The sequence below is a fragment of the Lupinus angustifolius genome, chromosome LG09 (assembly GCF_001865875.1).
Source record: "Lupinus angustifolius cultivar Tanjil chromosome LG09, LupAngTanjil_v1.0, whole genome shotgun sequence".
Classification (NCBI taxonomy): Eukaryota; Viridiplantae; Streptophyta; class Magnoliopsida; order Fabales; family Fabaceae; genus Lupinus; species Lupinus angustifolius.
Window position 1 is genome coordinate 15,168,104 of NC_032017.1, and position 17,001 is coordinate 15,185,104.

At 31.7% G+C, this 17,001-nt stretch overlaps 1 protein-coding gene and 1 pseudogene across 1 annotated transcript; both read left to right on the forward strand.

The window, feature by feature from the left end:
* On the forward strand, positions 1,949 to 13,177 carry LOC109355789 (annotated as a pseudogene).
* On the forward strand, positions 9,194 to 11,462 carry LOC109355790. The gene is made up of 6 exons (XM_019599009.1): positions 9,194 to 9,461; positions 9,854 to 9,985; positions 10,065 to 10,105; positions 10,214 to 10,298; positions 11,148 to 11,219; positions 11,274 to 11,462. Exons 1-6 carry the CDS (start codon positions 9,363 to 9,365, stop codon positions 11,430 to 11,432), a joined length of 588 nt encoding a protein of 195 aa, XP_019454554.1. The 5' UTR covers positions 9,194 to 9,362; the 3' UTR covers positions 11,433 to 11,462.

A 17,001-nucleotide genomic window follows, 5' to 3' on the forward strand; every position in this document is an offset into this window, starting at 1 on the left:
CAAATGAGAAAAAGTAACAATGTTCAACAACACAGAAAGAAAGAGTATTACAATGCACTTGAGGAAGAAGTTCCAGAAGAATAGATGGTTGGTTTTATGTTTTTAGGTGAAGAAGATCAGAGTGTGGCATAAATATATAAGTGAAAAATATGAATTGGCAATTAGGTTGTCGATTTGTAAGAAGAAAGTTAAAAAAAACAATGAAAAACTCCTACGACATGGACGATTTAGATTTAGGATATAAAAAAATTACATAAAAAATCCCACCAATTGTCGATTTAGGGGAGAGATTAGGGCAAAAAAAATATGAAAAACTCAATTTGTGTAGACAATTTATGTATGAGATTGGTAAAAAATAAAAACATATAAAACTCTTACATAAGAGCCGATTTAGGAGAGAAAGTGTGCAAAAAATACATAAAACTCCCACAATGGAGCCGATTTTCATAGAGAAAATAAAAAAACTCCATTAGAGATGCTGATTTAGGTGGGTCAAAGAGAAAATAATAAAAGGAACTGACCATAGTGTAGCCGATTTTCAAAAAGTTGCACCACTTTTGTGAATAATACAAAAGATGCACTAAGACTAATTTTACAGTCAAAATACACCATCTGAGATAAATTTGCCATATATATATGGTAGTCATACTATCAATCTTATTCTAATTGTCTATTTACGATAATATATACAAATTAAGGTAATCATTAAATATGTAAATACAATGTAAAATAATATCTGGACCAAAATCTTCATCTTCTTTTGTTTTGGTAAGGTATGGTCCGGTTGGAGTTGGGTGGAGGGTCTTTAATGATGCATGAGATATACCTAAGATTGCTTGAGGAAGTAGCTGAAAACATTATCTAACGCTCAAGTCAATATATGATAGAGATAAGAAAATAGTGAGAATATATAATGGACTAATAAGTAAGAGAGAGTTAAAGATATGAGTAACTTCCTTATGGGGAGTCCCCTATTTATAGTGGAGAGGTGTATGTAATATTACCTATTAGATTTGTTGGCCTAGTCGACCATCTGACTTGGTCAGACATGTTCCAGACAAGTAGGAGTTGCTTTACTCGTATTGAGCGACTTTGACATTTCCATACTATTTGGATAGTTGACTTATAGTCGCGTAGCCATATTGTAGGTTTGTCCTTGTCGCTTGTGGGGTGCAGTGTGCAAGTGACATGCGACTTTTGATAGATGTTTGTTTTTTTTCATCGACGTAATAGTTCTATATAGGTGGCATGACACACAGATGGCAGAGGTGGTCCATGTAGTACTGTTTCGATCTTATCCAGTTAACGATGTACCTTTATGAATGTCTAGTTGCCAGATCAAGATCCAAAGTTGTTAGAATGGATTCACTTTATCCAACTTTAAGTCGACGTCTGTCATTCTGGCGCAACCATAACTTATCTTTTAGATCGAAATGACGCACCTCCTAATATTAACATTATCAATATTTTTTCATATCCGAAGAAAAATAATCAGAGTAATTGTACAATTGAACGAAATTTAAGAGGTAGAATGGAAAATATTACATTCAAATCTTACCCACTAACAAATTAATAACATTAAATAACATAGCATTGCAATAACACAAACCAAATGAGTACTATTAAATATGAAGGTAGAGACAAATTTAGTACATTTCCCCCTCATTCCAACGTTGTTGGGAAACACCAAAAGGGTAACGTTGTTTCCAAGTTCCTCCCTTTACTCTCAACCATATTTCACTCTTTCTTCTCCATCACCTTTCTCACACTCTAATCTCTATCTTTCTCGATCTCAATAATTTCCCATTCACTCAACAACACTCAAGGGCTTCCCTTATACCACCCCGTTCTTCTCAGGTCACGTCCTTCCCCTTATTCTCTTGCATCTCTTCATTTCATACACGTTTCAATTTTAACCTTATGTGCAATCGTGTAACAAATTATTTTCTTCTTCTCGAAATGGGTGTTGTCGTATGCTATTACTTTTCTAATCCTGTTTTTTAAGCAAGATTTCTTTTTTATTTACCCTTTTACATTTTAGCGTGTGTAGTTGATTGAGTTGTAGTTAACGTAACGTTATAAGCAAAATGGGTTTCTCAGCTCTCACTTTATGTATGTGGTTCATGCATAAATTGGCTTATAATTTATGTATTTCTGTTGTTTAGTTGCTACTAGTATTCTACTATGTGTGTGTGTTTTAAGCTTGCGAAGTTTATGTTCTGTAATATTCTATTTATATTTGTGTGGGTGATTTTTGCTTGAAGCTAATAGCTTTTAGATGAGTGCGTGTGATTTGGTATACAACACTGGCTTATTTAAATTGACATTACTTACAAGTTACAACATTGCTTTTCTGTGAAGTTGTGGTACTTCAGATAATTTCTCATATTGGTTTAAGTAATCAAAGCTTGAATGAATAGTAAATTGCTTAATGTCTCCTAAGATTGTTAAACTTCATTGAGTTCATGGTTTATATTTGGTTCTAGGGTTACTCTTTTGGCATCCATTTGGTGTTTTGCCAATGTTTTTCAAATGTGGTTGCTATGGTGGATATGCAGAGGGATTGACATGCTTTGTCACATAGTTTTTGGTTGTTTGACTTGTTTCTTTTTGTTTTTTTGTAAGTAGATCATACTCTTTTATTTAGTAGTTTCGTACTCTTAACTTGTCATCTAATAATATTTCTTTGACTGTCCAATAAAATGGTTTTTGGTTTAAACTAAAAATGGTGTTGCAAGTAGGAACATATGTTATACAATAAAGTGCCTTTAAGTAATAACTGGAATTTGTGGTATGAAAGTTTGGTTAATTTCTGTTGCTGATTGAAGTTGGAAAATAATTCAAAGCCGGACAATTTGTGATATTCAACTATTAAAAAAGGATTCTGTACAAGAATTATAACATCTTATCTGAAATCAGTTTGTTTCAGGTTCTTTGCATAATGTTGATTTCTTGAGCTTGGAATTCAATCTGGTTTTACCTTTTTTACCTTTTAATATGGTTAATTCCTAACTTTATTCAGTCTATATTTTTTGTTCAAAATGCAGCAAGTTGTGCTGACTGCTGAGGCTTAATTGATCAGAGGGAATGGGTTATATCGGGGCTCATGGTGTTGCAGCTCTGCATAGATACAAATATAGTGGCGTAGATCATTCATACCTTGCCAAATATGTACTACAACCTTTTTGGAGTCGCTTTCTTAATTTCTTCCCCTTATGGATACCGTAAGTCCTTTTATCTCTTGAACTAAGGTTCTTTCTTTGTTATGACTTAATTATTTTATAATACTAATAAGACCTGTTCACTTCAGGGATGTAATATCAAATTATGAACTTCATTTGGCATGATTGAGTTTCATTATCCTAAGTTTTAACTATGTAAACTTTTTCCTAATGTATACACAATCACATAATATCATCATAAATTTACTGCAACTTTTATAAGTCGGAATGACCATGTACACAAGGTTAACCCTTCACAATATTTTCCTCTATCATTAATTAAGGATCTTGGGTTACTGATTTAATTGCTTTGCATGTGTTCACTTAGAAAGTTAGAAGTGCTTTCAGGCCTTAAACTATAAATAGTCATCCTTAGAAGTTGAAGTATTCCCTGTCAGAATGCACCATAAAGATACTGTTTCCTGTTTAGTTAGATGTGATGTCATTGGCCTTTTTGTCACTAATATCAGGATAAATAACTTCCTATTCCACAAGATTTGTGTAATAAGTAACTTCAGAATGGCAATGACAATACATGATGGCATATGTTTGATGGAAATCATTCAATAACTTATCAGTTCATACCACCAGACCGTGGTATCATAGTTCTTGTAAGTTGTGACATGTGAATAGTTCGTTCCTGATTGTAAGTGGATGTTTGTTTGACATGTTCTAGCTATAAGCCTATAACCACATACACACATGACAACCCATTCGCAGAGATGTCAATAACATTTACTCTTCCTAGATACACTTGTTTATTTTTTCTACAATTTTAATCTGAGTTTCTGATTGACACTAACTTGTACCCTTTTCTTTTATTCATCCCCATCTCTTGGGAGTTTTGGCATTCTGTGCAGTCCAAACATGGTACACATTTTCTTTTTTTTATTGCAGTGTTATCTGTAATTGTTGCTGTTGTTATCATAAGCTATTTCCTTGTCACTGATAATTCATAAGTTGTATGGTTGCAGATAACTCTTACGGGATTTATGTTCTTACTACTGTCAGCATTGCTTGGCTATGTAAGTCGAACCTAAATACATTAATCTTCCTACTCCACAAAGCATATGTCATAATAGTGATAGCCTGATATTTCTTTTAAAAAAATAATTGTGAATCTTCTAATGCATACCTTTCCTTTTCATTCTTTCAAATGATATTAATGGCATTTGTGATTAACAAAAAACAAGTATATTAAGTGCTTTTAAGATTGTTGACTAATTTCATGTTTTATTGATGATTTCTTTTGTTGAATTGTCCATGACGTGGTCATGGAAGGAAAATTTAATATTCTGTGAATGTCTATTTTGAAACAGGGAATTCCTCAACATGTTATACTTAGTTTTCTTTATTTATTGATTTTTCAGATATACTCACCTCAGTTGGACTCAGCTCCACCAAGATGGGTTCATTTTGCACATGGCCTACTTCTGTTTTTATACCAGGTCTGGTCAAACTCTTATATCGCAGTATCATTTGCTCATTGCCTTGTCCTTTTGACTTCATTCTCAATCTCTATGCTGGGTAGCTTTTTTTAGCTGTCCTGGTGATGGCCAACCGTAGTAAATTTTACATATGTAATCAGTTGCCTTGAATATTCATCTCATTTCCAGCATGAAATATTGATCTCTCAATTGTCATGGCTGTTGTGTTTTTTCATGTTGATTATTTTTTAAGGGGTTTCATGTTGAATCTAAATGATTTGAATTACAGATTTTTTTAGATGTGTACATTTTATGATCTAATGATTGAAGCCTTTGGTTTTTAGATCGTGGTATTGTCAGAATTATTGAACTTTGAAGCATGTTTATGTGTGACCTACTTTGTCGCATAAGAATCTCTGAAAAAAGGAATCCATGTTTAACCCTTTTTTTCTTCTTTTCGCAGGGCCTTTTTAATTGTTGTTATCCTACTGGTTTTTTCTTCTGCGTATAGTTTATGTCCGGACAACTAAGTGGATGTATTTTCTACAAATATGTGCAATAATCCTATGATTATCTATGAAAGACTTTTACTCTATGATGCCTTAGTATCCATTTTCTACTATAAGTAATTCCTTTATCTTCTTTTTTCTTTTTTATATGTGTGCTAGACATTTGATGCTGTTGATGGGAAGCAAGCTAGACGAACAAATTCTTCAAGCCCGTTGGGGGAGCTGTTTGACCATGGTGATTTTCCTACACCACTTTTTTCATTCTATATTTTTTCATCACGTATACATGTTTATTATTAAGTAAGATATTTTAAACTCTATTGCAGGGTGTGATGCACTTGCATGTACAGTATGTCTCTCTTTTGGCTTTGGCTATTATTTTTAAACTGTTAAAAGAAAATAAAGATAATTCTGAGAACTGCTTTTCAGTTTGAAGCATTAGCTTTTGGGAGCACGGCCATGTGTGGAAGAAGTACTTTTTGGTTCTGGCTAATATCTGCAGTCACATTTTATGGTGCAACCTGGGAGCAGTAAGTTATTAAGTTTTCTTAATATCTGGTATCCGATTGATGAGACATAATATTATATCGTTATCTTGTTGTTTAATGACCATGAGGTCACGGGTTCAAATCCTGGAAACAGCCTCTCTGCATGTGGGGTAAGGCTGCATACTTATACCCTCTCCAGACCCCACTAAGTGGGAGCCTCATGCACTAGGCTGCCCTCTTACTATAAAGTCTTACAGTATTTTTTACATTGCAGTTTGTGAAGCATCAAATTTTTCTTTAAGTGCCCTTCTGCAGAGAAGGGATTGTTTTTAGTTCTTGCTTGAGTTGGAATACTTGGTGAAAATTATTTTTTCAAGGACTCTGGAAAATGATTATCTGTTCTCGTCCTGTTTATATTAAATGGATTTTCAGTTATTCATAAGCATACATGGCCCCTTTTTAAAATCATACTATTAGTATGATTATATATTCTAATATGATATTTCATCTATACTTCTTTGACTAGGAATATTGATTTTCTAATAAATGTTTTGGTGCAGCTTTTTCACCAATACACTTATACTGCCTGCTATAAATGGTCCTACAGAGGGTCTTATGATTATATACGTCTGTCACTTTTTTACTGCTATTGTTGGTATGTACTTTCTTTCAGTTTCCCGCAGTTACAAAATTTGAATAGAAACCAATGCATGTTATTGTTGTTATTATTGTTTTACAGGTGCTGAGTGGTGGGCTAATCAATTTGGAGAGTCTTTCCCTTTTTAAATTGGTTGCCTTTTATTGCAGGTAAGACTGTCCTTCATTATGTGGTTTTCTTTCTATATTTGGGAACAAAATGTTCAAATGTCTATTCTTCAATGTTATTTGTGTAATTGTTATACTTGTACCAAGTTTGATGTATAATACCTCCTAATAAGTGTTTTTTCGTATTTCTTTCACAAAAGGCTTTCTTTGTATTTGGAGAGTTTTTTTTACGTTTGATTTTTTATACGAGGAACTTTATATGTACTGCATGCAGTATACCCCTGTTTTTTGAATTCAACTCTTAATATGAGTTTAGGTATACAGGAATAAAGAACATAGTTACTCCGAGTTACCCACTAGTGGGGAAATCCTCTTTATGACCAGAGTGTCTGTTGTGAATTTTGTATTTTATCTTGCTGTGCTGTCTTCTGAGAAGGTTAACTCCTTTGTTATATACTACAATATATTCTCATGTTCGGTGTCTGCAATGCAATTTCTCATTTCCTCGACAGGTCCTAAATTTTGGATCTTTCAACTCTTTTATACTCCTGAGAATCCATGCAATCATTATTAAGATGTTATCATCATTATGTTGGTAGAAACCAGAGATAATACCGAATAGATTATATACTCTTATTGAGAGTACTTATACTTTCGTTCTTGTGTTCTTTTGTTTTTATCTAATAAACTTGAAAAAAAGGCTGCATGACATAAATGGGTGTGGTGGGTACATTTGCTTGTCCAGTATGAGCTGCTGGCTGCACGGCTTTTGGGTGGTGTACTAGAGCCCAACTTGAGAAAGATTATTGATGTGTATATAGTCAATCTCAACATTGTATAAGTTCTTTGCTGATAAAATATTAAATGATCATATTGTTCTTTCTGCATTACAGGGATCCCAACATATGCAGCTGCACTATATTTTATGATAGCTTTTGGTGTTATACCAACAGTCATACTCAAGTATGCATAACTGAAATTATTGAATTTCAATCTTTAGCATGCGCAATACCTCAGGAGCCCTTGGAATAAAAAATTTGCATTCTATTCTAGCTCTTTTAGTTTGATTATATACTTGTGTCTGCGACCATTTCTTTTAGGTTGAATATTCTTTGCCATACATATTAGTCGTTATTCTATTATGATCTTTACAATTAGCATTGATGGGCTTAGGATCATAAAATCACACCATTTTTCTTATTCTTATATCCACTCTGTGATATTTATAGATGCATAGAATTCTATTCCTTAAGTCATTGAGGTTCTAATAGTTAGCATAAGAATCTCTGTATCTTTGATAACAATCAAGAGTTTATGATATTTTAAGTACAAAATGATCCTTGTGTTTCTTGTAGACTGTTGTCATTGATTTATTCAATGAATGTCTGTTCAAATGTCAACACTATCTTTTGGTTCCTTCCAGTATTTCTAATATCCATAAGGTTGTGAAGGCAAGAAATGGAAGCATGCCACTTGCATTGGCAATGGTAATACTTTTTCCGGTTGGTAATTCTCTCTCCTCCATATCTGGTTGCTTTGTTGATTCTCTTTTCTTTTATTTTTCAGCTTTACCCATTTATTGTACTCGTGGGAGGAGTTCTTGTGTGGTATTACTCAACTCAAGATGCACACTTTGGTTCCCAATTTTGTATGGAAGAAATGCACATTATTATTCTTTTGTACATGTAAGCATGTTTGGATGATTTTTGATGCAGGGATTATTTGTCACCATCTGATATCCTCGGGACTTATCCACATTTAGCTATTATAGGAACAGGCCTTATTTTTGGGTATCTTGTGGTAAGTTAGTCTGTCATGTTTTAAATTTGAAATATAGTAGTTTAAGGGCTTCACCTATTTCTTTTTATGGCACACTGTTTTTTCTTTTGTCATACTATCTTTTGGTCATATTAGCCGTTTACTGGCCATTAGTGTAACTATTCTTGGGCTCTTTGTAGAGGATGAACCAATTTTCATAAGACTAGAAAGCTTTCAAAACAAAATATTAATTAATTTGGTTTAGAGACTTATCTGCCATGTACACTCTGGTTTTGAAAAGCCACATTTTCCCCTTCTCACTAAATGTTTTAACTTAAAAATTCATGACATGTTGCATTTATGTTTGAGTATATCTGGTAGTCCCTTTAGTTAGTTTTGTAGAAAATTGTTGTTTAAATGCTTGTTTGTATTGACTCTAGGCTCTAGCTATTGATGCATGACGCTACAATGCTTTTGCTTATTACAATGAGATTTCTGCAACAATTTGTATGTCATGCTCAAATGGTAATTTCTGCTAGATATGAACTTAGGTTTTGATATGTTGGCAATCTTGCATTGGTTACTTGGTAACGGCAAAGTTGAAATACACATTAAGTTACCAATCAATTTTTTGAGAAAGTTAAGTAAATAAATGTGACGAATAATCATAAATGTATTTGGTTATGAAGATAGCATCAATTGTTTAGTTAGTACAAATAGCTTCACTAACTTGGTGTAGAAGTTATTGTCTGTGTACTTGTGGTTGCTTCAGTTCCTCTTAGTTGTTGGCTAGTAACATCTGAAGATTATATATCTTGATTTTAGCATCCTTATGTAAGCAATCTAATTCTTTCTATTCTGATTTTAACTGAGGAAAGTTTAATTTTGCAGGGAAGGATGATTTTGGCCCACTTATGTGATGAACCTAAGGGCTTGAAAACCGGAATGTGCATGGTATTTAGCTTATTGAGAGTACTTATACTTTCGTTCTTGTGTTCTTTTGTTTTTATCTAATAAACTTGAAAAAAAGGCTGCATGACATAAATGGGTGTGGTGGGTACATTTGCTTGTCCAGTATGAGCTGCTGGCTGCACGGCTTTTGGGTGGTGTACTAGAGCCCAACTTGAGAAAGATTATTGATGTGTATATAGTCAATCTCAACATTGTATAAGTTCTTTGCTGATAAAATATTAAATGATCATATTGTTCTTTCTGCATTACAGGGATCCCAACATATGCAGCTGCACTATATTTTATGATAGCTTTTGGTGTTATACCAACAGTCATACTCAAGTATGCATAACTGAAATTATTGAATTTCAATCTTTAGCATGCGCAATACCTCAGGAGCCCTTGGAATAAAAAATTTGCATTCTATTCTAGCTCTTTTAGTTTGATTATATACTTGTGTCTGCGACCATTTCTTTTAGGTTGAATATTCTTTGCCATACATATTAGTCGTTATTCTATTATGATCTTTACAATTAGCATTGATGGGCTTAGGATCATAAAATCACACCATTTTTCTTATTCTTATATCCACTCTGTGATATTTATAGATGCATAGAATTCTATTCCTTAAGTCATTGAGGTTCTAATAGTTAGCATAAGAATCTCTGTATCTTTGATAACAATCAAGAGTTTATGATATTTTAAGTACAAAATGATCCTTGTGTTTCTTGTAGACTGTTGTCATTGATTTATTCAATGAATGTCTGTTCAAATGTCAACACTATCTTTTGGTTCCTTCCAGTATTTCTAATATCCATAAGGTTGTGAAGGCAAGAAATGGAAGCATGCCACTTGCATTGGCAATGGTAATACTTTTTCCGGTTGGTAATTCTCTCTCCTCCATATCTGGTTGCTTTGTTGATTCTCTTTTCTTTTATTTTTCAGCTTTACCCATTTATTGTACTCGTGGGAGGAGTTCTTGTGTGGTATTACTCAACTCAAGATGCACACTTTGGTTCCCAATTTTGTATGGAAGAAATGCACATTATTATTCTTTTGTACATGTAAGCATGTTTGGATGATTTTTGATGCAGGGATTATTTGTCACCATCTGATATCCTCGGGACTTATCCACATTTAGCTATTATAGGAACAGGCCTTATTTTTGGGTATCTTGTGGTAAGTTAGTCTGTCATGTTTTAAATTTGAAATATAGTAGTTTAAGGGCTTCACCTATTTCTTTTTATGGCACACTGTTTTTTCTTTTGTCATACTATCTTTTGGTCATATTAGCCGTTTACTGGCCATTAGTGTAACTATTCTTGGGCTCTTTGTAGAGGATGAACCAATTTTCATAAGACTAGAAAGCTTTCAAAACAAAATATTAATTAATTTGGTTTAGAGACTTATCTGCCATGTACACTCTGGTTTTGAAAAGCCACATTTTCCCCTTCTCACTAAATGTTTTAACTTAAAAATTCATGACATGTTGCATTTATGTTTGAGTATATCTGGTAGTCCCTTTAGTTAGTTTTGTAGAAAATTGTTGTTTAAATGCTTGTTTGTATTGACTCTAGGCTCTAGCTATTGATGCATGACGCTACAATGCTTTTGCTTATTACAATGAGATTTCTGCAACAATTTGTATGTCATGCTCAAATGGTAATTTCTGCTAGATATGAACTTAGGTTTTGATATGTTGGCAATCTTGCATTGGTTACTTGGTAACGGCAAAGTTGAAATACACATTAAGTTACCAATCAATTTTTTGAGAAAGTTAAGTAAATAAATGTGACGAATAATCATAAATGTATTTGGTTATGAAGATAGCATCAATTGTTTAGTTAGTACAAATAGCTTCACTAACTTGGTGTAGAAGTTATTGTCTGTGTACTTGTGGTTGCTTCAGTTCCTCTTAGTTGTTGGCTAGTAACATCTGAAGATTATATATCTTGATTTTAGCATCCTTATGTAAGCAATCTAATTCTTTCTATTCTGATTTTAACTGAGGAAAGTTTAATTTTGCAGGGAAGGATGATTTTGGCCCACTTATGTGATGAACCTAAGGGCTTGAAAACCGGAATGTGCATGGTATTTAGCTATTTTATTTGTATTTGGATGTTATGCCCGTGTAACCTTTTTAAGATGCTTTATTTTTCCATATTTGGCTATTTCCCTCCTTGTAAATCTATAAACAAAGAGTGTAATGACATGGGCCAAAATATTGTTATACATTTTCAGCAATCTCTATTGTCATTCAAGGTAGTCAGAATCACGATTCTACTTGTAAAATCACACGATATTATGATCTAATGGATTTTCAGCGATTTTGTGATTTTAGTTAATGCATTTTTCAAAGTAAAATTTTAACTGAATTCTCATTGCTATAATTTTTAGTTATCTAATGGATCTTTATATTATGATAATAGATTAATGTTAATTATCGATTCATCATTGTGGTTGACTGACCGAACATGGTAACTCAATCAAAATATTCTGATTAGTGTAGCTTATTTCACTCTGATTTCAATAAATTGGTTCATTGTTAAAGTTTTTATTTCACTAAGATCGTTGATGTAACTCATGTACCATTATTTACCTTGTACAGTCCCTCTTATATCTCCCATTTGTCATTGCTAATGCACTAGCGTCAAGGCTGAATGATGGGTATGTAATGTGATTTTTCTTTCCGAGTTCTACCGATAGATGTGGTTCATGTTATTTATGGCTGTTACATGTTTGTTCTCACCAAAGTCCACTGATTATTTTTTGGCAGGGTTCCTTTGGTAGATGAGAGGCTTGTTCTTCTTGGTTACTGTTTGTTATCAGGTAAAGAGACTTTTGTATTTTTCTCATTAATAGATAGAAATGTTATTAGATAAGAGAAAGATAGAAGTACACCAGAAGCATCTTAACTGCGAGTTCGCCCAACTTTTTGGTGGATCCTAAATTCAGTAAATATAGCACATGCATACTGTCATTATAAAATCAAATCAACGGTTATTTGATACAGTATATTGGTGTTATAACGGTAAAGTGGAACAGTGCAAATCCGATACGTTATACCAGTAAATCGGCGTTATAACTGGTTATTTGATAGCACCACAAACATATTATTTTGAAATTGAGAAATTGATGCATGATGTGTCACTACTGTAATGGAGTTAAAATTTTGTTTCTGGTTTACATTTGAGATGTAATACTTGTATATTTTAGATTGCTGTTTCTTATTTGATGATTCTGTTTCTATGAACACAGTGGCACTATACTTGCATTTTGCTACAACTGTCATTCATGAAATTACAGATGCCCTGGGAATATATTGTTTCAGGTAAAACTACTTACATCATATCTGTGTGTTTGCTATGAAATTTGGCATTTGTTTCTCCCTTACATAGAGGAAATTTGGTTTTGTATCTATATGTGGATTATTTAGTTAATTAGTACATCAAGTTATGAATTAGGAAAGCTTGTCATGGCCACTTATATTGGTTTATATTTGTCTGTGCTAAAAGCAATGCCATTTGATACTTAATGTCTTACATTTTGTTCCATTGCAGGATAACTAGGAAAGAAGCTTGAATTTTACCTAACCTTTCCTTTAGGTGTGCTTTCGCTTATTTATAAACTGTTTTTGGGCATGTTCTTTTGGTTTTTCTGGGGATCTAGCGGAACCTTATACCACTAGACTAATGCATTGTTGGTGGACATGTTCTTTATGTTCTAAACTTTTTCAATTTAACATTTTTTGTTTGAATGAATATCTATAGCCTTTCTACATGGCATATTGAGTTATTATGTTTATCATTTCAGGTTGCAAGTCAATGAAAGTATTGGAAGGGAATTGGCTAGTACTAATTTTGCTATGTTTAACAAATTTGACTAACATGGAGCTTGTAATCATATTTTTTATTCTTAGATAGACTAGGAGATCTAGTTGTGGAAACTCTAGCATTTCAATTCAACCACTAAAAATATTTATGTTATCTTGCATGCAACTTAAAAAGAAATTTTTTTATGTATTTTCTCTGAAAAGGTTACTCTAAAGTGAGTTTATCACAAACTGTTTAAGTATTTATTTACCCATGAAATTTAGTAGATCGAGATTTTCCATGCAAGTAATTAAATTGAGGGTATTAAAGTAATGAGCGCCACTTCTACCACCATTTGGCAGATAACAAAACATATTTTTACATTATATTTATTAAGTGTAATATTTATGTACTGTCATTATAAAAAATTATACATATTTAATATGTTATTTATTATTCATTTGTATTATTTTCTTTAAAGATTTAATAATAATTAAAAATGAATTATAGATGATAAACTAATAATGTATAAAAAAAATTACAATTCAATATATATTTTTTTTTCTCAAATTTATTTTCCTACGATGTCAGGGAAGTCCACATACCACTAGTGTTAAAGTGGAATGAACACTTAGATTAATCGCATTTAATTTCATATAGCCTATTTTGTATTAAAAAATGATAAGGTTAACATACATAGTAGTTTATAGAGTAAATTACACTAACACCCCTGAATTTTAGTGAAATTATATAAATCATCCTTGATTTTTTTACACCTACACAAACTTCCCATAATTTTATACTTTCATTACATTGACCACCCCTCCATAAGAAATAAGTGTATTCTTTTAAACAAAAATGTGATAAATGCAATTAAGTTAAACAAAACATCATATATTGTGGAGACAAGTCTAAATAATATATGAGTCAATATCTCTTTATTATTTTTGGTTCGTTACACAATATTATAAGAGTGATTGAAACAATATTTCTTTAAAATTGTTGACGCATTTTGTAACCAAAAATAATAAAGAGACATTGATTTGTATATTATTTCGATTTGTCTACACATTATATCATGTTTTGTTTAACTTAATTGTATTTATCACATTTTTTGTTTAAAAGATTACACTTATTTCTTATACAGTGGTGCTGAGTGTAATGCAAGTATAAAAATTAGGGGAAGTTTGTGTAAGTATATAAAAGTGAGGGGTTGTTTGTATAATTTCACTAAAACTCAGAGATGTTAGTGTAATTTACTTTAGTTTATATGTAAAGTTAACTTAATTTGAACAAAATCATTAGTTACATTTTTAAAATTAATTATATTAGTGTATCATATATTATTAATATAAATATTTCATCTTAAATATAAATTATTTTATTGACTATAGTCATCAAACATTAATCCCTCACATGACTGAAATGAATAAAATCACTTTAAGTTCGAAGTATCAAATTGCTTTTTTGCTTTGATAATAAAAAGGAGAGTACGAGTGAGAGTGTGAGAGGAAGTAATGTTATGAGAAATTAAGGATTTCCAATTATATCTCGTGAGAGAGCTAGAGTGAAATGTTTTTGACTTCTTGGTTCATTTGTTGCTTGGTAAATTCAACCAAATGTTAAAGGGGTGATTCACACGCATTGACAAAGTTTTGATAAAATTCATTAATTCTGAACGGATTTTTATTGAGAGGAACCATCCATCTCAAAGATATTAGTATATTAGTATATTACATCAGTGATGTTAAAACCGTACCGGTCAGTTATCAAACCAGTCAGGATATTGATATAGTGGTATAATGATTCAACCGGTAGTTCAGTAATTAAACCGCATGCCGGTTAAACCGGATATATATACTTATATATATATATATATAAACCTATAACAAAAAATTTCCAAATAGATAGATACTCAAATTTATAATCCATATTCATAATCTATTCAAAATTCACATAAACAAGTAACTTTAAGTCTTTAACAAATTCAAAGTCTAAATTACAAAAAGTATCACTTAATAACCGCAAAATATAAATAAATGATAGAAGTTCACAACTCACTATACAAAACAAATAAATTTGGAGTTTTAACATTTAACACCAATGAATCAAAGTTGTCTCATATCGATATTATATTTTTGCACCAAATCTTATCTTCAGACAATACTCCAAGATTATACAAATGTCACTGAGATTATACATGAATGTTAGGAACCAAAATGTGTAAATCTAAGTATGCCTTCGAAACATGTGTTTTGAAGTGTTGAAGAAAAATTGGAAAGATGAGTCACATTGTAATAGGTTTTTATGTTTTTTTCCAAAAAAAAGATATATGTATAAAGCGGCCGTTTTAGTCAAATACCGGCCGATTCACCGGTTTTTGATCGGTTTTGATACTTGGCCGGTTCAACATCTGTACCGTGTCGGTTATAAGACCGATTCACCAGTTTTCCGGTTGAACCGGCCGGTATGGTAAGGTTTTTACATTGTTGTATTACATATCTTCATTTTAGCACAGGCTCAATTGCTAGTAATCTCTTATTTATATGTTCTACTCTATATTTTACATTCATAGTGTTAACATAAATACACAATTTTTTAAGATTGATTTATATTTTTCTGTTTGTTATTCACTACCTTAAGATTATATTTTTAAATTGATTTTATATTTAAGTAAAAATTATCGTGTTGTTGTTGTTGGATATTAGACAAAAAAGTAAATATTGGGAATAAGAGAAACAGGGGGCATTCCATTTCAATACCGAGACATGGTTCAGGATTAGCTTACCAATTTTATTAGCAAATGAGATATTTTCACATCTGTCTAACATGTTTTAAGTTAAATCTACAACTAACAAATTCATTCAACTAACAAAGCGACACTTAAGTGTAAAGTTAATTTGTGAAAAATAAACTAATAAGTCTAAACGAGTTAGTTGATATTTGTCAAAATTAAAGTTATTAAAATTTGAAAAGTTTGAGAAAGAAAAACTAAAGTCCCATTTTCTTTCTATATATAATGAATTTTTATTATAAATAATTGGTGATTAAGTTAGGTTGTACGTTTTAGTCTATTTATTGGTTCGCCCTCATTTACTATCAACTCCTGAAATTACATACAAAAGGTAAAATATTTGAATTTTGGAACCGATATTTATTAAGAGTATTGATAATATATTCTGAAAAATATTAATTTATTACTCAGCGATATTTGTGGAAGTATTGATAATATATTCTGAAAGAAATAGTTCATTACTTAAAGGATAAGATATTATTAGTTATACAAAAAAAAACTAATTAAATTACATGAAGAGAATATGGATCATTACTTAATGGTCTCTATTCTTTATCTTCTATGAAGAGAATATGGACCCTATGTAAATCACTCTCATGAAGAGAATATGGATCATACGTGAATCATTAATAAAAGGATATCATACTTTATGTCCCATATGTAACAAAAAAGACCATTATGTTTACCACACAAAACAAACATTGAAACTTTCTACATTTTGGTACCCATGTCAAATTTCCTCTCGTTTTTCCTTACTTCAAATTAGTGGTCAGCAGGACCCAACTTTATCTGTTCATTTAATATGGTTCAATCACGATTGGGCCCGAATAAGGTCGGGTCTCATCGGGTATATGACTGAGTTCAGGTTTAAAAATTAGACTCAGTCAATATTTAGGATTGAGTAGGATCAATCATGACCCGACTCTACCCATCTCTACTCATCATATTTGTATGTGTCTCTATTCAGTTACGTACCGAGTAATGATACATTTTTGGTCGAAAGTATCATTGATTCTCTCGTTTTCCCCATCCTATATACATTATTAACAATAGATTGTAAAATATCTTTTGGTATAAGGAGATAAGTTATCTCCTTCAGCCTCTAAAATAATGACATGTGTCATATTTAACCATTTTCTATAAAAATATTTCTAGAATAAAACAAAACAGTACACATGTCATATTTTTTCTGGCGGAAGGAGATAAGTTATCTCCTGGTATTCGGAAATATTTTATTCTCTTAACAATAAATATATATATATATATATATATATAT